The sequence below is a fragment of the Mycteria americana genome, chromosome 1, assembly GCF_035582795.1.
Source record: "Mycteria americana isolate JAX WOST 10 ecotype Jacksonville Zoo and Gardens chromosome 1, USCA_MyAme_1.0, whole genome shotgun sequence".
NCBI lineage: Eukaryota > Metazoa > Chordata > Aves > Ciconiiformes > Ciconiidae > Mycteria > Mycteria americana.
In genome coordinates this window covers 147,244,181-147,264,559 of record NC_134365.1, presented here as the reverse complement: position 1 = coordinate 147,264,559, position 20,379 = coordinate 147,244,181, and the positions used below count along the sequence as shown (strand labels likewise).

At 44.1% G+C, this 20,379-nt stretch overlaps 1 protein-coding gene across 2 annotated transcripts in view; it reads right to left on the bottom strand.

Moving 5' to 3' along the window:
• Positions 1 to 11,483, bottom strand: part of SLC9A7 (solute carrier family 9 member A7) — a 78,950-nt gene extending 67,467 nt beyond the window's left edge. For both annotated transcript variants that reach the window (XM_075523249.1, XM_075523258.1), the window contains exon 1: positions 11,152 to 11,483. In XM_075523249.1, coding sequence (XP_075379364.1) covers positions 11,152 to 11,413 — 262 coding nt within the window. In that variant the 5' untranslated portion in view covers positions 11,414 to 11,483. The remainder of the gene's footprint in view (positions 1 to 11,151) is intronic.
• Positions 11,484 to 20,379: the final 8,896 nt, after the last annotated feature.

Genomic DNA, 20,379 nt, shown 5'->3' with positions numbered 1-20,379 from the left:
CTCTTCAGTCATGCAGTGCTGAGGAAAAGATTAATTTTATGTCCATGAATCTCTGTAAAAAAAAAAATCATTAGGAGGATGGTCACCCACCCCAGATTTTTTTGGAAGCTCAAGAAATCTGCGTGTGTTCTAAAGAGGCTGCTTCTCTCAGAGAAGGAGGTTTGGGAGCAGCAAACTCCCTCAGAACATGGTAAGTCAGAACTTCAGAGAAAAAGTAAACCTGATACAGAAGCACGATCTTTCCATTCAAGCTCCTGAAGGCTGAAGGATATGTCTGGGGCTGAGCAGATAAACACATTGCTCTAACACATGTGAACATGGTTGAAAAAGTGTTAAAAGTTTCCAGAGATAAAAATCAACTTCATAAACAAAATATTTGCAAGTTAGATATACTGCCAGGAAGAGATGAAAAGCAAGAATGGTTAGGCTGAAACATTGTACTGGCACTCAGATGCCCATATGAAAATCTATTCCAGAGTTAAGGCAAACACACCATTACATCATCAAAATACTCCCCTCCTTCCAAGAACTATTCACTGCAAACAAGTGTCTGGTGGGAATACGCTCCCTGAAAGACACTAGTATTGCAGATAGGTATGACAAAACCATACCTTTTATGCTGTGCAGCAGTCACAACTGCCAAAGTATAAAGCTTCAAGACAAGCTAAGCAAGCAGAAGTGCCCACTTCAATTCTGAGAGCCAGGAAATGATGCTACAGCCAACCTTGCCAGACATGTCTGTGGAAGGTCACATACAGTCACCTTCCTCTGCTCTTAATATACAAGACTACATAATATTCAACTAGAATGTCAAAGATAACCCAGGAGGAATGATCAGGTGGCACTTCCACAACAGGAATAAGCCTTTACACAAGTTTTCTTCCTCCATGCTTATTCCTGTATTTTTCAGCCATTGCAGAACTGCAGCGTAGCTGGTGATGCCAACTCCACGCACTGCTTCACATCTCCCGTGAATGCCCCTTCCACCTCAGGTGGCATATCCCTCCCGACTAGCCAAGGAGATCCCTACATGTGCCAGTTCAAACTCTTCTCTTGAGGCCAACTTCTAAAAGCTACTTAGAGTCAAATTACATAACAAAGCTAAAAGCCAGCTGGAATAAGTTGGTATTTCAGGCCAAGAATAACAAATTTAAATATGGTATCTACTGGCAAACACAAATAAAGCATGAATTGTATTCTCTCTCTCTCAACCACTTCAGGTTATCAACCTCATTGCTCATACACAGACAAGCAAATACAATATCAATTAGGTAGAACCTAGCTAGGTCTTTGATGATTGCTGTTATATGAAAAAGCCAACCCAGATCACCTTCAAGCATGCCCAGATGAAGCCTCTACTCCTACAAACCTAAGGGTTTTTTTTAAATACTTCACAGTGTATAAAAGTAGAGTTTGTATTTAACCTACAAAAAAACCAGCCAGACCTTAAGACTGCAAATAATGGTGCTGGATATACAGAGACTCTAAATACATGATCTCCAGCCTCAGCAGAGTTTTGGATTGGGCAAGCGTCCAGCTCCATAGCAGGTGACTTGTATGTTCAGCAAAGGCTGTAAAGCAAGTTCTGTAGCTGCAGGAGAGGGTGGCTTCTGGGGCTAAACACTGACAATTCACTCACTAAGAAGGCAATTTAAGGAAGAAGTCAAGCTGTCTCATGGATAAGGAAACTATTCCCAGGAGAAAGGCCGTTACACAATCAGTAAGCACAATGAAGACTAACATGAAGGAAAGAGCAAATAGGAAGGATCGTGCAGCAGTAAAACAACAGCAGAGAGGTATATGACACTTTAAATGCAGGTGCCCTTTCACTACTGAAGGACTTGATATCAAGTGCTAAGAAGTAGGGGAAAAAATAATAATTTCTCAGAATTAGTGTGGAAACAGATAGTATCCGTTCTAATGGACTCAAAACAGTACAAATCAAAAGCTAGTCATATCCTTGTGGGACACTTGATATTTTTAAACTATCATCAGTTATAACATCTTTCTATTAGTATCTCATATTCAAAGCAATGGCAAAGGTTAACAGTGGCTTTCATATTTAATCCAATTCTTGAATTAATGGGATAGCATCCGAGCCTCAGAAGCAATGACTACACTCCCAGCGTGTTCGCACCGAGCACGGCCACAGCGTGCCCTGCTGCAGAGCCTACACAGGGAAGAACCTGACACATAGGGGACACTGAGCCACACGAGCAGCTTTCTCTTCAGCTAGCTACTGATGGTAAGAGTCACAGGTTCATCCACACACAGCCAGCACATTGAAGACTGTCATCTTATGCACAGACAAGTTAATTGCATTTTAGAGCACATTTATACCACAGTCCTTTGTTTCCACCCTTTTTTTTGTTAACAATAGTCCCCCAACTTCGTAACGAAAGAGCAGAAAAAGTAAAAAGCAGACCCTAAAAAAAAAGAAATCTCCTCAGTACTAATTATTTTTTTAAGTGTAAGAGAGAAGTGAAGACAACTATGAAAAGGCATGGCATTCAGAATAAGGATACCACTTTATTTAAACATTTCCACAAAGCCACACCACCAAAGTGTCCATCAGACCCACAGCTCTGCTGTTCAAACTGCCCCCTCCAAGGGGCTTACAAGGTAACAGAGGAGGAACTAATAATACACTCATTACATGCACTTAAACTTTGCCCTAGGTATTTGAGTGGTTCCCAGCTGCCTTTAAAAGATATTTCAGCAGGGTGGGGGTATTTTGAAAACCCTGCAAGCAGAGAAAATAGCAGCTATGGAGAAGCAGCCCAGACTACAGCAGACCTGCAAGCCCCGCCAGCACGGCTTTACAGGCAGGACCCTCCAACAGCGGCAGAGCTACCCCATTGCTGGGCCATCCAGGGTAGCAGCGCAGGTAAGCCCACAAACACCTTCTGGCAGCAGTGCTGCACCTACAAGAGCTTTGTCAGGACAGACCTACTGGGTAGGGGTGTGATCTTTTTCCATGCATGGCTCACACATACAGCTTTATCGGGAGAAATGCAGAGCTTAAACCCAGCCTTTGAAACTGAACATGAAATACTGAAGCCAGGAAGAAAGCAGAGAAACCACACACCTCCCCTGGCTAAGAGCACAGTTCATCTCTACTCTAATTGAGGGGGAGCCTTCAACTATCTCTCCCTGATAAAAAAAAACTCAGCTTCTTCCACCATAGGTTTCAAGGGCCTTTAGGTACTTCTAAAGTGAAGTGAATTGTCTGATTTCAGGGCATGAAAAAAAAAAGGCAGTTTTATACCATTTCTCTTTTCTCCCTTCACACTCAGTTAATTGCAGACTGAAGTGCTTTTTAATAGGGAGAAAAAAAAAAGCAGTGCATTTGAGCTAAATTACCCATCTTTAGTAGACACAGAAAAGATCTGATCTGCTGAGAACAACTGTGTATTTTTTTTACAACACTAGTAAAAATCCCTTCAAGATAAATACCCTTCTAAAAAAATAATTGCTTGTATCACATCCTTTCAATATAGACACCACTTAGTCTAAAGCAGGGGGAGAAAGGCTATATTCAGTATTAAATGGGGATAAAGCACTAATCCTGAGTCACAAATAAGGACTCTGAAAAAAAAAGTCTACAAGCTGGTATTTCTGGCTGTCAGAGTAGAAACAACAGCCTTGAGTTAAATATTGAGGCTGTCTCCTGAACACACAGGGACAGTTCAGCAGCTCAGTGCCAGACATACAGCAGTCAGCATGTGAGCAAGGAAAGAGCATCCATAGTACGCAGCACCTTTTAAAGGGCAAGATAGGAACTGCAAAATACTTTTACTTCTGGCCCCTGACAGGCCAAGATACATACTTCTGGACTGCAGGAGATGTCCTATAATACACCATAGCTCTGAGGCTTATCTTTTTTTCTTTTTTAAATGATAGCTGACCTATGGTTCCTGCTTCAGATTTCTGGTTTCTAGATCAGTAAGGGGGGTGGATCCTGCCACCTCTACCTAATGGAGAGAACAGTTGTTCAGATAGCAGGGGATGGGGGTGGAACTATCATCTCCCTACCAGAAGCAAGGGAAAGGTTTCACCCAACTCTAAGATGTTGTCTTGAACTACTCTACAGAGTAGGTTAGTGAGGGGAGGCCAACTTTCCAACTTTCAGAAGAAAGGATGGGGAAAAAGGGCTACTATGCACCCACAAAGGGAGGTTCATGGGGACAGATGACACAAGGGGGAAAGCATAACTAGCTGAACGATGTCACTTTTCTGTCACGGGGAATCGAGCCTTCCCATCACCGCTTCCAGAGCTATGTGTGCGCACTGTGGGAAAACATCCCAGCTTGGAATCAAGGCCACTTCCCTGAGAAGGGAGAGTTTGGGCCCCAGTGAGCCAGAGGCAAGGCTTATGCCTGTTTCCATTGTGCCAACTTTGCTGACAGTAGGAACTGGGAGCACACACACAGAAGTAGTCTTTAGAGTTTCTACCTCTGTTAGCGAGCCCAGGACATGCAGTAGTTTAGAAAGGCTTTCACAGGTTGCAGTCCTGCACCTGAATGCTGCACAGAACTGGTTGTACAGATGAACCAGAAGCACTTCTGAAAGCACTCTGCTGTGTGGCTAATTGCTTGGGGTGAAGGGGACTTCAGTGTTAAGATGCTCTAGTCTTTCTATAGCACAGAAAGCAAGAAAGGTGTGTAAAAGACATAAGGGAAGGCACAGCTCAAATCACTTCAGTCCAACACAACTTTTTTTTCATTAAATATTGGAAAGAACAATGCTTAAATTGTTCATTTTGTTTTGCATAAGGCATAAGTCAATGCAATACTGTGAAACCCAGAAATAAGATTACACACTAGTTACTACATACATTTTTGTTAACATAGCCAAGGAAACACTCCCTATTACCCTTCTATGATCATCCATAAAACAAAGGCCTAACTTACCAAAGGGAAAGGAGACAGCTGAAAACCAAGACTTGATCTGTCCCATCCACCTTCTTCCCAAAACATACAGAGCCCCAATTACTAAGCAGAGCAGCACTGAGGTGGGGACACCATCAGCACCTGAGAAGCAGCTTTGGGTACCTTGTAGGATTTGACACCTTTTATGCGCTTCTTCACCATCCCCTTTTCAGTCTTCTCACCTGTACCAAGAGCAGAAGCTACTGGAATAGCAGCAGATGCTCTCCATCTACAGAGGAGCTCAGTCCTTGTGTTGTTTTAGGGAGATTCCTTGGAGGACCTCTTTAGAGTCATATTTCTATTGCAAGGTAGCAAAGAAAAATTGGAAATGGTTGCAAAAAAAACAAAATCTTCTGAAGTGGAATAAGGAAAACCTCAGACTCCTACAGGGCCCAGACAAGAGCAACAGTAACCTGTAATGCGCTGCAGAACCACCTCACCGTCTGACAACAAGTTTGTGCACCAGCCGTCAGGTTACCTACCCTCAGTTCAGCACGCTCCTACCAACACAACCAGCCACTGAGCAGGCACACAGGAGCAGAAGGCAGGCACACGTGTGGGCTCTGCAATATTACAGAACTCACATCTGTTTGCGATAACTTTCTCATTCAGATGAGAATTACAGTATATGCATACCGTATATATATATTCCCCTTCAGCCTCCAGCTGGTTCCTACAGCTGTGTGCTGTTGTTGGGTAGTACTAGCTTTAACAGTCAGTAATGTCACCAAAGGCTTCCTCACAGAGAAAATCCAGAGTTGCCATTTCTCTCTTTTTTGGCTCATGCCAGTGATCAGAAGGGTATTCTGGTGCTGCTTTGATAGAACATCTCATGAAGCTGAAGTTAACAAACATAAAAATGAACTGATTTATCTTAATTGCTAATAAAATAACTGCCCTCCCTCAAAAAAAACCAACAAACAAAAAGCCCACCACACAAAATCACTGCCCTGAGGACTACAGCTGAATTGTATTCCAAAGACATTTCAGAAACATTAGCAATTTATAAGCTATCCAACTACCCCACCTGAAGAGCAAATCTGAAATCCAGGTAGGTTAATACAGAGATACAGCATTTCTTCCAAAATCTCTCACAAGACAAAATAAGTTCCATCCAGTCACAGGCCACAAAGCAAGCTTACAGACAAGATTTGCAATACAATTAAAATGATCCTGAGCAGCCAAACAAACTGAGCAAGACTCACTTTGAAAGCCTGTAACCAAGTGATTTAAAAGAATATCCAGGAAGAACAAGCAGGTTGCCAGAGAAAGGATAATGTTCTCAAAACTGGGTACTCAGAGTTATGCTCCTAAATCTAGTATTAGAAGGCTTATGTGAAAGTGGCTTATTAAATACCAACACTGCCATTATTTTGATGGCCGTGGAGATGTGTTAGGTCATCTCTAATATGTGTAGAGACTAGAACTGTAAGAGCACTGCAGCCAGATGAGCTAAAAATAGGCCTTTTCTGCATCTACTCTGTAGATACAGAAATTTAGTCTGATAGAGTATTTCAGAACAAATCTGATATTTTTATCCTGAACATGTACCTCTTATCTCTCATTTCTGATCCACAAAAAGTTTTATATGCCTCTTCATATATTGTTTTTCTTTCTCTGTACCTAAGTCCAGTTTTGCTTTTACTTTTACCTGCAGCGGTAGCACATGTGGCTTCCAGAACAACCCCACAGTTGAGAAGGTGCCTGGTAGGACAGACACCTGTGCTGATGCGTGGGTTGCCAGTTACCCAAATTATCACTTATGAAAAGGGATAAACTAATTGCCTAATGGGAGTGATACCACTGGGACACATCAACATATCCAGATAGCTGCTTCCTAAAGAGCAGAGTGCTGGGGAGCCACCATCACTTCCCATCCTTAAGCTCTCCCCTGAGCTCTCAAGATGCACGGTCCACATCCTGTGGCTCCCTACCACATGGCGATGCTCCTCAGCACAGAGTGAAGAAACCTGCCAAAGACAAGTTGCCATGCACAGTTGAACCTCTTCAGGAAAAACGCAGCTCAGAACACTTTACCCTTGGGACTCAGACCAGCACAAAGAAAAGCCAGCATCATGATCACTATCACAAGTTGGAATACATGTGTCAGCAAAGTCTCAATTCCTTAATTGCTCTGTTTGGTTTTTTTAATTGCTCCATAATGACTTGCATTAGTAATACTGTTGCTGGAGCAGCTGCAGAACATTTGTCCCATGCAAGTATTTAACTTCCACAGAGCAACACCCTTGTTACAGTTTCAAGATCAGAATTCAATGTATTTGGCACTTCGTAAACCAAAAGCATCTTGTGGAATGCCCTGTGGATAATGACAGTGTGACAGCACGGTGCATAATCAATTCAAATCAGCATTGTGCCTGAACCTGTAGCCTTAGGTGTAAAGTATTTTATGACATTCAAAAAAAATTAGGTCCCTTCCTCTTTCATGTACACAATTGTCAGATCTAGCACGTACAGCTGAGGTCTAACTTTCACATTGCTTCATCAAAAATAAGATTTTCAGTTGCACATCAGAAAAAAAGCAGCACTGTAAGTCATTAAACACTCATGTAAACTTCATGTTATTTCACATCTTAACAGATGTTTCCAGAGAAAGATATTTAACACATCAGAATAATACAGACAGAGAAGCAGCGATTGTCTGTTGAAGGGACAGGGACAACACAGGAAATAAGAAACATGGAAAGACTACAGAATGATTTTAATGACTTTTTAATCTTCAACTGAAGCAGCTAGCACAATGAAGTTATATAAAACACAGCAAATCTGAACATGGCAGTAGCCTTTGTTCTGTTGAAGACTGGATAATTAGACCACCACACTGAAACTGTCAGGCATGACAGATGCCTCTCACTCAGTCAGCAGCAGAAAACATGCTACTCAAAGTCTGGAAGAAATGCAAACTTTGGCAGCACCAGCAGTACTTGGGCCACAGGTCTTTTTAGAGGGGTAAAACACATGCTGTCTTTAACAGAAGTGTGATCAAATCAACAGCAGAAACATCATGAAAGTAGAACAGGATGTACTCGTGTCTGGATTCTCAGAAAAGATAAGTGAGAAGAGTTGGTTAAAGCTCTGGCTGGAGACAGCTTCTCCACTCACTGTTTCAAGCCAACGTCGTGACATCTGATTCCTGCTGTGCTCAAGGAAAGAGGTCTCATTGCACACTACTGTAAATTAACATGGCTAGATAAGAAAAAAGGAATCCAGCTCCATCACCTCTTCTTAAAGAGCAAAAGAAGCAAGCAACCATCAAGACCTGCAGTTCTAACTAGCTCAGGTCAAATGTGTATTTGATCTAATACAATCATCCAAAGATTTATCACTGTGAAACCAACAGTTTTGGAGGGTTTTTAGGTGCAACAAGCCAGTTTTTTCTAGGTCATTGCCTCCACAATAAAAATTAATCAGCACTGAAGTGCTAGCTTACTTCTGTAAATGAAAGCCACTTACTCAGGTAGCATTGAAAACTGCTGCGATAGAAACACTTTGTTTTTTCTGTTAAAAAAATTGATGTTACAAGTGCTATAGACTTGACCATAAAACCATGTGAAAGTTACCTAGCGTGCAGACTTTGGAGCCTACATCAATAACATACTATGAAATACATCCTTACGGGAGCACCTAGACCCCCAGAACTGTTTCATTCTACATACTTGTGGTTTTAGGACTACAAAATCTTTGGTTGAAATATTGCCATGTAATTTTGTGTTTAAGTCAGGCTTATCAAATATATGCATTTTAAATACACACTTAGTTTGAAAAACATGCATTTCTCAGATACCAAGTTATCAGCAAAATAGAAACTCATCTCTCAGTTTAACCACTATTCTTTAAGTGACAAAGAAGGAAGAGGAGAAACTCCTATTTGAAGAATAAAGTCTGGTTATCAGAAGTAAAATAGACAGTTACTATGACACTTGCTATGGGTTTTTTCTTTGCTCTAAAGGAAGTCTGCAAAATACTTAAGTGAAGCCAGGCCTCAGCAGAGCTTTACTGGCATGAAGGCTAACAGTGTTAGAAAGGAACTGAACTCACTAAACGTGTTTCCTCTGATGTTTGCCACAACGTGGCAGGAGTCAGTTTGCTTGGGAGGGAATTTGTATTTTGGTATACTAAAGGGGTGCATTTAGAAGGTGAGTGTGCTGAGGAATGATCTATGAAACAAAATTATTTAAACAAGGGCACACCAAGAACATGCAATGGTTTGAGCCAATCATTCTTTCAGCAGTGCTGCCTTTGGTGCAGAAAGGGCTATAGTGTAGTGCCTTTCCTAATACAGGATATCAGCACTTGTACATCAAATTGGGATTCTAGCATCCATTTCATGGATCAGGAACTGGATGTTGGAGTAGACTAGTTGGAGTTTAACGAGAGGCAGAAGTTCTCCAGTTGAATAATTTCTTGTTTCCCACACAGCTGATCAAAATGCATACCAAAATGCCCTTGATGCCCTGGTACTTGTAGTGCATACATTAGCACTCCCACATACACAAGATTTCCACCATAAAGTAAACCACCTAAATCACTGAAATGGTCTTAAAACATAAATGAGCTTTCTGAAGGTGACAACACCAGGGTAATATCTAAATGTCTTCAACACAGCCTTACCCTGTCTCTTCTAATCAGCACATATACAGTTATTCTACCATCTCCTGAGCACTATTCAGCTGCTAAGCATTATCATGCTAGTGCATAACTTACTTATATGCCCAATCCTTAATTTGTCAGTTTTCAGCAACAAGCATATGTGAAATACACAGCAATGCAGCAGAGAGATCAGTGACTAAGAGCAAATTGGGATGGTTTAAGAGAAGCATCAGCAGAGGAAAATTCCACTGCTTTGCAAGCGATCATGTAGCTCTCGAGCAGTAGTACTCATCAGGGAGGAAACGGTTCACTTTCCCCCTCCCCTTGAGTGCCGAATTTCTCATCTGTGGTTACCCTCAATATACTTATCCCAACCAACATTGGGTAGGTGCTTCACACCGTTCAGCAGGAACTGATTCAGCTCACGAAGGAGAAGAAGTGCCCCTGGAGCTACGGCAGTAGCCAATCACCGGCAGACAAATCATTTTTTAAATGGATGGCTGCTCCTCATCACAATTGTTTATGCTCCGCATAGCAAACTGCACACGAAATACAATTGTGCAAGTTCACAGCAGAGTACTCCGTGCCACGGGTTCAGGCTCACCTGCAGACCTCTGCGCCAGCCATTAACTGTACCAGCACAGAGCCCAGCTCCTCTGAATCATCCGCCCCACAAACGCAGGGGAGAACACATCTTCTGCCAAGGGATTTATTTTCCCTTTGCTCCCATTCACTGGGGGAGAGGGGGGCTGGAGACAACAAACTCAACTCAGTACAGCGCTTATTTCACCAAGTGGGCTCAAGATGAGCTGTAGGTGCTGTCTAGGGTGTCTGCTCTCACTGCAGTCTGTCAGTAACCAGCAAACTCAGGCCACCCCTGACAGCAGCACACCAACAGTCAGCGAGCAAACCCCAGAGCATCAAAGTTTAAACGCGCTCCTTTTCGCACGCTGTGTGCCACAGCGCGGCGGGGGCATTTGGATTGCGCTTTCTAAAATCATTACTGCGATGACCTGCATGGCCCGGTACTGCTAATTGCTAGAAGCACCCCCGGCAAGCTCGCTTTCTACAGCGGGGAGGGTTACTAAAACGCTGCGCCCTGCCAGCACAGCCACTCCAAGGCCAGGGGACGGTGGCAGGGCGCACCTTGGCGCAGGACACGGCTCTGCTGCCGCACGGGAGGCAGCGGGCCGCATCCCCCCCCTCTCCTTCTGCCCCCCGCCCCAGGAAAGGCGCCGGCGAGGGGAGGGGATCCAGGAGCACCGACACCGACGGGCTTTGCCGCGGCAGGGCTCCCTCTCCCCCCGGGGTGCGGCCTACCCTGCGCTGCCGCCCGCCAGCCGTGAGGGGGGCGCGAGGCCGCAGCGCCGCCGCCGCACGCCCGCACCTCGCCTCACCTCAGGCAGCGGGGGCGCGGCGACACGGCGGGGCGCAGCCGAGCACCGGGGCCCGCCGCCGCCTCCGGGCCGCCCCCCGCCCCTCCCGGCACCTGCCGGGGGTGACACCGGCCCTCAGAGGGCCGCCTGCCCGGGGAGGAGCGGGGGGAGCCGGGCTGAGGAGCGGGCGGGCAGCGCTGGCCGAGACGCGGTGCCGGGGCCCCGGCGGGACTCACCGTAGATCATGGCCAGGCCGGTCTCGTGGAGGAAGCGGACGCGGCGGTGCTTGAAGAGCCAGATGGTGAGGATGGTGAGGGTGAGGAGCAGGATGAAGGTGAGGAGGCTCACGCTGTCCTGCCGGTGGCTCTCCTCCGCCTCCTTCTCGGTGGCGAGCTCCTCCATGGCGCTGCTGCTGCTCCGCTCCGCCGCCCGCATCCCGCCGGCTGCCAGCAGGAGAAGCGGGAGCACCGGCAGCCGGCGGCGCAGGGGCAGAGTCATGGCTGCAGGCAGGCTGCCGCGGCTCCCCGTCCCACACCCGCGGCGGCGGCCCGCGGGCACTGCCCACCGCCCGGCCGGCGGGGGAGGGAAGGAGGGACGGCGGGAGGGAGCGGCCCTGGCGCGCAGGACCCCGCCCACCGCCGCCTTCTCTCCCAGCCCCTTAAAGGCGCAGCCCCGCCGGCGGCGGCCTCGGCCGGGGAGCGTAGGCTCGTCTGCCGTGAGGCCGCAGTGTCCTCCCTCCCCCGTGAAGGTGGGAAGTGAAGCGGCGGGAGCGCCGGGGTGGGTGAGAGCCGCCCCACCCCGCCGCGGGGCCGGTTTTGCTGCGGGAACCCCAGGTGCCTCCTCGGCGGCGCGGGCAGCGCTGCAGGGTCTGTCCCGGTCCCGATCCCGATCCCGGTCCCGCTCTCCCGGTGTCGCACAGCAAGGCGGTGGGCAGCTGTCACACGGGTGCGGCATTGGAAATCATCACCCCGGAGCCCGCTCTGCCCTTGGTCGGGACCGAGCTGGGCCAGGAGCTTGATGGTCTCCGTGAGACCTGGAAGGGAATAAACGCAGGCGCTGGGCCTCTGGGTCTCTATGAATTTGCAAAAGTTCTCCCAAAAGAGTGAGAATGTACTCACTCGAGTCACTCGAGTGTTTTCCCACGTGGGGTGTTTTCTTTTCTTTTTTCTTTTTTTTTCCACATACAGGAAAACTTACTAAACGCAAATTGCTAACTTGGGGTTTTCCATCCGAATACATCCTACTGGAGATTTGCTTCTAGGAAGCAAGGCAACTGTAGGAAATTAATAGAGCTCATCAGTATTCTTCATTTGAAATTTCTTTGCTGAAAAAAAAAAAGAGCATATACCTACTGTTTTAAAATCATCTCGAGCTGGGGGTGGGAAAGAAAAGTCACTTTTTGCTTTTTGCAAACAAGCCAAAATCAGAACTTCTCTTTTAGCTTTTTTCTTTAATGAATCACAATCCTTTTCTTTTTTTAAAAACAAAAAAAAAGAAAAAACAGGGTAATTCCGAGTGATGAATATGTTTGGTTTTAAAGAAATACAAATGGCTGTAAAACTCGGGTTTGTGGGGTTTTTTTGTTTTTGTCAGCTTCAGCAGGAGTGTGCTTTGCCTTTGGCTACCAGAGGAATTCTCTCCCAGTTTCCAGTGGTGGGGTGAGCAGTGCTGACATTTCTCCTGTGACATTTCTCCCAGAATTGTTATTTTCAGTCACAACTTCTAACACGTATTTTAGTCATTATTTTGCATAAAAAGAAAACAGAATACTTTTGGCCACATGTTTAATTAGTTGTATGGCAGATCCTATCTCCTTTAGTGCTGTCCTCTTTCTTAACGTTGCTGCCTGGCCGTTTCTGAGGGTATTTATTGGGGTGCTCTAGTTACAAGAGTCTCTCTCTTCCAAACTTTCCTCCTGCTAGTGGATCTGGAATTATCTCTTGTCATATATAATTTTGTTTAGGAGACTCCTTTCTAGAAACATTTTCAAGATGACAGCAATGTAAATTGACATTTTTATTTATATGTAGTCCTTTTAAACATGGTATTTATGCAAACTCCTCAACAACCTTCAAAATCCAGTATAATTATGTGCAATTACCTTTAAATATTTGATTGTGCAGGGCTGAAAGTTTACATTGATAGTGCCATCATTTGTAAACCTCTTAGAGATGAAAAGCATTAATTTGCCCTGAAGACCTAGCTCTTAAACCTACTGCCTCAAGACTGCCTTACGTTAAATCTCACATTCAGAATTAACATTTCTGGTATAATGAGAGCATTATAGCGCTAAATCTTTATTGTGTATCTTTAGGATACACAACCTACATACAATATAATGTATATCTTTAGGATATAACAAGCTACAGGCCTCACAGCAGACTACAGGTATGCAGTACAAAGATAAGTATTTGTAATGCTGATAAAGTTGTAAAATAAAAAGCTGAATGGCAATAACAGGCTCTCTTCTGTTTGGGTTTTTTTTTTATTGGGTGCTACATAGTGCTGGGTACAGGCTGTCACTAAGTGTATGGTGGCTCTTTTTAAGAAGACAATTTCCATGTATATTGTAAATTCATCTACCTCTCAGCTGAGCTGCAGTCAGGGTCTTAAGTTAGTTTCTGCAAAGTCTTCCACCAGTAACCTGTGTCTTATCCTTCAACATTCGCACAGTTCACTATGCACTATGCCTCTTGCTCCCCAGGCAACAGTGAGAAATATCCAGGCAATTCTTTAAATAGTTAAGCATAATAGACCAGTTTTACTTTTTTTTTCAGATGAACTCCGTTGTTTGTGAAGGAAAGTATTCACCCATAGTTTGGTGTGTCAGTGCTACAATCAGCACAAGCTTTAAACCTCCACATTCACGTTTACGGGTGTTTTCACTGCTACTTTGCCCCTGTAGCCTCTGCACAGGTATCACCTTGTCCTAGGACGCCTCCACTGAAATCAATACATCAGTAGGTACTGCCCCAAAAGATTTTTACTTAATTAAAAAAATTATGTTCACCACAGTTGTGCACAAAATGGGGCACAACTCATCCTTAAGCTGGACTATGTGGCTGTAACTAAATCCCATACACAAATTGGTGATGGGAGTATGACTGTTTCTGTCCGTTTAGGGCATCAAAGTTTAATAGTGATGTAATTAAGTTGTCCTTAACTCAGTGTTCTGTCTAGTATATTGTTGCCAAGGAATTTGATATGCACAGTATATTTGGTTCCTACAGGCCAAAGTTTGCTGTCTCTTTATAGTCATGGGTTGGTATCATGGTGCATGAATAGTTTAACTCGTTTAAACAGGATCTTCTGGAGTTTATGATATCAAATAAGAAAAAAGGTATCAAGCCAAGCTTGTCTATACATCACTGTAAACCAGGCTGCATCCTTGGAAGACAGCTGTGTTCATACAGCTCAGTGTTTTACAGAGGTGTAGCTAGCAGATTGCTGTGGTGTTTTCAGTCCATTAAGAACACCAGTAATCTCACCTCAGGGGGTAGCTCCATCACTGTAATAACCGTGTGGTTACAGTTTGTGCTCCAAACTTTTTCTGGAAGGCCTCCTCCAAGCTGTTCCACACTAAACCTCCTTCGTGTTCTCTGCAGGTTGGACCTGGATGTTACCTCTGTCTGGCAGCCACCACGTATGTTGCAGAAGTCAGCCTGCCTGCTTAGCAAAACTACCATTTTGTTCTATTCCTGCTTTCTTCCCATTTGTTAGTTTTTATCTGGTCCCAGGCCAAGGTCTTTGGTCTGCTTGCTGTTTGAGAGGCCACGCCTGAGGCACAAACAATGATGCACGTTTAGGGAGATGGAAGGCAACGGCCAAATGGGATTGCAACAGGGGTATCAAAGGCTTAAAACTAAAGCTATGAGATGGCACTGAAATAGAGCGAAGGACAAAATCCAGCCATTCAACAGAGTTCAGCCATACCTGGAGGGAAGCAGGAGGATTTTGGTATTAAATGCTAGTAAATATGTGCATTTGCACATAGTTGACGATTGACTCACAGGATTGATTCACATGAGTGACCAAAACACCATACAGATAGATATGGATCAGCCCACCCCATTCCTTTTGCCTACCAGTCTTCTCTTATTAAAACGTTCATCCTGCCAGAAGTACCATCAAACAGTCTATTCAGCATTTTTATAATTTCCTTTGTTATGAAAGTCATTGTTATCACATGAACTGTTACACACTTCGGGTTTATTCTTATTCCCAGAGTTGAATAATGTCATGTGAGGCAAATGCGAGGTCTTATTTTCAAGCCCTGCTCTCTCTCTGAGCTATTGGCAGTAACAGTGTCCACTCCTTGTCAGTAACACTGAAGAGCTCGCAATCTATCAAGACCTTTTCTGTATTACGCAAGTCTGTTGATGCTGGCCCTTTGTGCCAATGAAAGCAGCACTTTTGAGAGTTTCCCTGATCTAATATGCTGTTGTAGGACTGGTTCTGATAGAGAAAGGCCTCACAGTTGCTTCCACTTATAAGAAACTGGAAAATCAAACAAATCCTTATCTTAATATGTGGCATGTTTATGCAACTTCCCTTGCACGCTCAGATTTTCTAGCACATTAATCCAGAATAGCAGGCAGGTCAACCTTGCAGAGCAGCTAGTATGTCAGCCCCTTGCCTTAACACCTCCCTTTCTTCCTCCTTTCTTCCCATTTAATCCAAAACCTCCCATCGCTGTGCTTTCAAATGGCAACCCATTTTGAACCTATTGCCAACTTCTGGCAATAGTTGGATTGCCAGAAGCTACCCTCCTGTGTCCGTGTAAGAGATCCCCCCATCCTGGGGTCCCATAAAACATGCCTTATTGCAGACATGAGTTTAAAGCCAACTAATTGTTCTGCAATTAAATCCTGAAGAACGTGTCATGTTTTGACTCGAGAAGGAATCTCCAGTTTGTTGGAAGTGTTAACAATTGTGACATGTCTCTGTTAGTACCAGTTCTGCAGAGGTGTCATATATCTGAGAAAATGTCAGAACTGCCATTTTTCCACCAGTGCAAATGCAGAAATCAACATTAGCCTTTCCAGTAGACAAAAGTCTAGCTAGAGTAAAAGCTGTTCTGTGCTATTTGCAAGGTGCAAAAGCCACTCACTATGCAGCCACATCTCACAGCTTTTATGTCACGGTAAACTTTCAAAGTGCCTGAGAGGGATATGACTAGAAATTTTATCTACAGAAAGTGCTCTGCCATCTTCCTCATACCCAAACAGATTGCTTTCCCCTTCTAGCTGTACGTGATATCAGGAAGTGTCAAGAAATTTTATCTGCAGAAGGTGCTCTGCCATCTTCTTCGTACCCAAACAGATTGCTTTCCCCTTCTAGCTGTATGTGATATCAGGAAGTGTCATCCTACTAGGGACAAAGCAGGTTTTCTCTTATTCCTCAGAAGAAGGCAGTTCATTACCCTTAGCGGGAGCAAATCATGGTTATGACTTTCAGTGTTACAATTGCTTGAAAAAGCAGCTAAGTGATCACTGTTCTCAACACTCCCCACCACGTTCCCCATAAATATTTAAACAAGTGAATGTCCTAGTGCCATGGCTCAACTTGTGCCAGAAGAGACTGAAAAAGTTCTGGAAAAGAGCAAGTGAGCCTCTGTGGAGGCACATGAATTATAATTTGACCCCCTCCTGCACAAAATCAATCTTGTCTAGCCCTATGAGGAGTTATGTGAACATCATTTGAAACTGCAAGCACACACATGGATGCTCTGTTACTGTCAGCTGTCAGTTGGCCACTACAAGAAACAGTGCCTACGGAAGGTTTCCTCAAATGCAGTTCTAAAGTGCAAAGGAGGAAAGACTGGGAAAAATGTGGGTACAGTGTTGTGGCATTCAAATTTGTTATAAAATATTTCTATTCTATATTTGTACAATTATACTAAATCTTTTGACAAAGCTCTCCTGGAAAAGCCCACTGGTCTGTTCTTGATAGAGAAACAGAAAGTCAAAATTATGTTTGATTAAATCTTGATTACGCTCAATATGCTATGCCTGTAGGCATTGCATAGGCTAGAAAGCGAATCTTTGTAAGTAAAGTTATGCTAAGTATCTTGGCTTCATCTGAACTAGGCAGCCCAGAGGCATGGCTAGATATATGAAAGAAAAAGGTTAGATCTATCTTGAGAAGTTATGTCTGAAGGTACTTATTTTTGCTCTTGTTCTGGAACAAATCAGGAAACTTTAGTCTCTTCTACAGGAAAACAAGCTCTCCTATAAATATTAGATCCTAAAATATCCATGGAGAAGCGTGCTTGAGTGATAAATGGCTCCCATGATGCTGGACACCATGCTCTGCAGTTTTGGAAGAAGCCTAGTAGTTTGGTAAGAAGGTATAACTTGCCTGCCATATTTCCATGGGCTCTTTTTCTGCTGAAAGGGATGAATTATTAACAATATAGTAATACAGTCAATTTGTATAATCTAAACTAATACAGTCATTTGTATAATCTAAACAATCTCCTAAATAGATAATAAATAAGAGAGTGACAGAATGTCACTTAACTGGCTAGTAATCACATGATGGCTGAGGTCGGAAGAGACCTCTGGAGGTCATCTGGTCCAACCCTCCTGATGAAGCAGGGCCACCTAGAGCCAGCTGCTCAGGACCATGTCCATACTGCTTTTAAACATCTCCAAGGATGGAGACTCCACAGCCTCCCTGGGCAACCTGTGCCAGTGCTCGGTCACTCTCACAGTGAAAAAGTGTTTCCTGATGTTCAGAGGGAACCTCCTGTGTTTCAGTTTGTGCCCACTGCCTCTGGTCCTGCCACTGGGCACCACTGAAAAGAGCCTGGCTCTGTCCTCTTTGCACCCTCCCTTCAGGTACTTATATACATTGATGAGATTATCAATGTATGATAAAATGAGATGAGATTATCAACAATGAGATTATGAATGTAATATCTAGTTTAGTAACAATACTTATCTCCAGAGTTTCCCAGACCGGCAAAAGTCTAAGAGAATGGCGCTTCAAAAGGATGAAAACAATTTCATGTAGATTTTAATTACTGTGGAAACTAAACAATCATTGACTATTACTGATCTCCTTTTACAGCGTCTGACAAATTGTGTAGGCAATTTGGAGACATGTTTTTTGAAAGGCTACACAGGCAGACAGTTCTCCACAACTTGGGAGAACCCTGAGTCAGGGAGGCAGAAGGGGCTGTCTAGCTGAAAGGTGAGGATCGGAACAAACTCATGCAGGTGAGGGCAGTGCCATTGGGCAAGTTTTAGTTCCTGATGGACCCTGGCTAATACCAATGGCAAGCTCTAAGGGAAAACATGCTGGCTCCAACAGTTGAGCCCTCTCACAACAGATCTGCACCTACTGGAAAAATTATGATAGTGGGGTTGGGCCAAGTTGTGACAGAATGTGAAGTCTGACAGCTCCCTAAAAACATGCCTATTTGAGGTGGAGCTGGATGTGGATGATACGGATAATGGGTTATTTGGTTGACTGCTAGGCTGCTGGCCAAAGTCAAAGAGCAGAAAGACACCAAAAGGCTTGAAATCAAAAGACAGAGAGCAGTTGTCAGCTGCTTCAAGATGCAATCAATTTATCTCAAGCTGTACCCCAAGATAGGAAAAGTCCAAGGCAGATACGTTAGCGGAATCAGCATCACAGTAGTCAGGTCAGACACAAGCCACCACTTGTGCTATTGTAATGAAGGATTTGATGTTACACTGCACTGTCTTTCCGTGTTTATTCCTTATTTTAGTGGATAGGATATTTCATTCTAGAAAGAAAGCTTTTCATGCTAATATTATTTGCATATTCCCAATTCCTCATCCTTCCCCAGTTGTGTGCTATTCGAGATAAATTCCAAGTTTGGGCAATAGAATAGATGGGGTGATTTATTGTGGTGTGGTTATTACGTGCATACAAAGCAGGGACATCTAGAGGCCAAAGCAGTGTCTGTAAATACAGTCAGTACAAATACATCTACTAGATGTGCAGTATTAGAGCGTTTTTCAAAAGCAGCTTAGATAATAAGTACATTGCATGACCTCTAGTGGTATTAAGCCCAAGGCACTGTCAAAGTCACTCGTGGCAGTCTAATACGGTTGGGGAAAAGCCAAGGTTACAGAGGCACTATTGCATACGTGCTAGTTCTATCCTGCTGTACCCCGCCTTATTGCCAGCTTTATGCCGGCCCAAATTTTGTCCCACTGCCAGGATAAGATTGAGAAAAGTTTTTAATTCAGCAGAAATTCCAAACACTCAGCACAGCAAATGTCTTGCAGCGATGCTTTCATTGTCAACTAAGCACACATGGTCATTAATCTTCCCTGCTATTGTCATCCTGTAGAGGAATAAGGAACCTGGCAACACCAGTGCCAGAAGGAATGACAATGAGAACCAGGAGGTGAAATCTGCAGTGTCTTCTCTGCAGTGACTCAGAAAGTTAAAGAGGAGTAACATTTTCTTTTAACATCAGCAGAAGAATAATGTTCTGTTTCACTGTTTTTGTGGATCCTGTCAGGGTCTTATTCCCTCAAAGAGGAGAAGCCATCATTGCTTACATCCCCTTAGAGGGTCCGGAGTCCCCACAGCAAGAGAAGGAGGCTAGGAAGGACCTGCTGCCTGGGACACGGACTTTGGCAGCAGGGAGAGGTAGGACCAATGCTGCCAGAAAGAAGCTGTTGGTGCAAAGATGAGGTGGAAATGACAACAAACGTGGCAACAGAAAACAGTGAACATGACTGTGTGATTAGGAAACCAGACTGTTCCACAAGACTGCTAGGAAACCAGTGTTCTCACAGGGAGCTGCTGGCGCAGCCCCTTGGCAGGACAGCCAGCAGGTTGCAGGGCACCCTGAGACAGACAAGTTACATTCTTTAGCGTTACGGGGCCTGTTCCCATGGTTTCCCTTCTCATCCATCATATTCTGCGGCCTCTGAGGCACACTGAGTGTGCAATGAGTCAGTCCACAACAGCCCGTCTGTGGAAAGTATTTCAGTGCTCTGCCGCAACTGAGAGAGATGCATAGACATTTTGACAAAGTGCACTTGCTCGTTATGGAAGACATATTTTGTTTTATTTGCACTTAAATTGTGTTTCACTCACATTCTGGGGTTTGGGGTCTTTCTCTAGTGCACTTCTTTGACATTCATGGCAGCTGGCTGTATTTTTTATGTTTTCTAATTATTCGCTTCTTGTTTGCTATTATTTGCTGTTTAGCTCTTTGGTGTGTAAATAGCTGCAAAACAGAGAGAGGAACTTCAAAGAAAATTATTTTGAAAGGAAATAATTTCAAATAAGCAATATAGGAAATTGACCATAAACCAGTTTAATCCAGCAAATTAACATTATGTTTGTTTTATCTTACAAAACTATTTAAAGTGGAACCCCTTTTCGTATGCCTGGATTAGACTTTTAATAGATTTGTTTCAAGGTATAATCCAGGGTTATGTAGTCAGTGTATTTCTCTAAATAGATACATC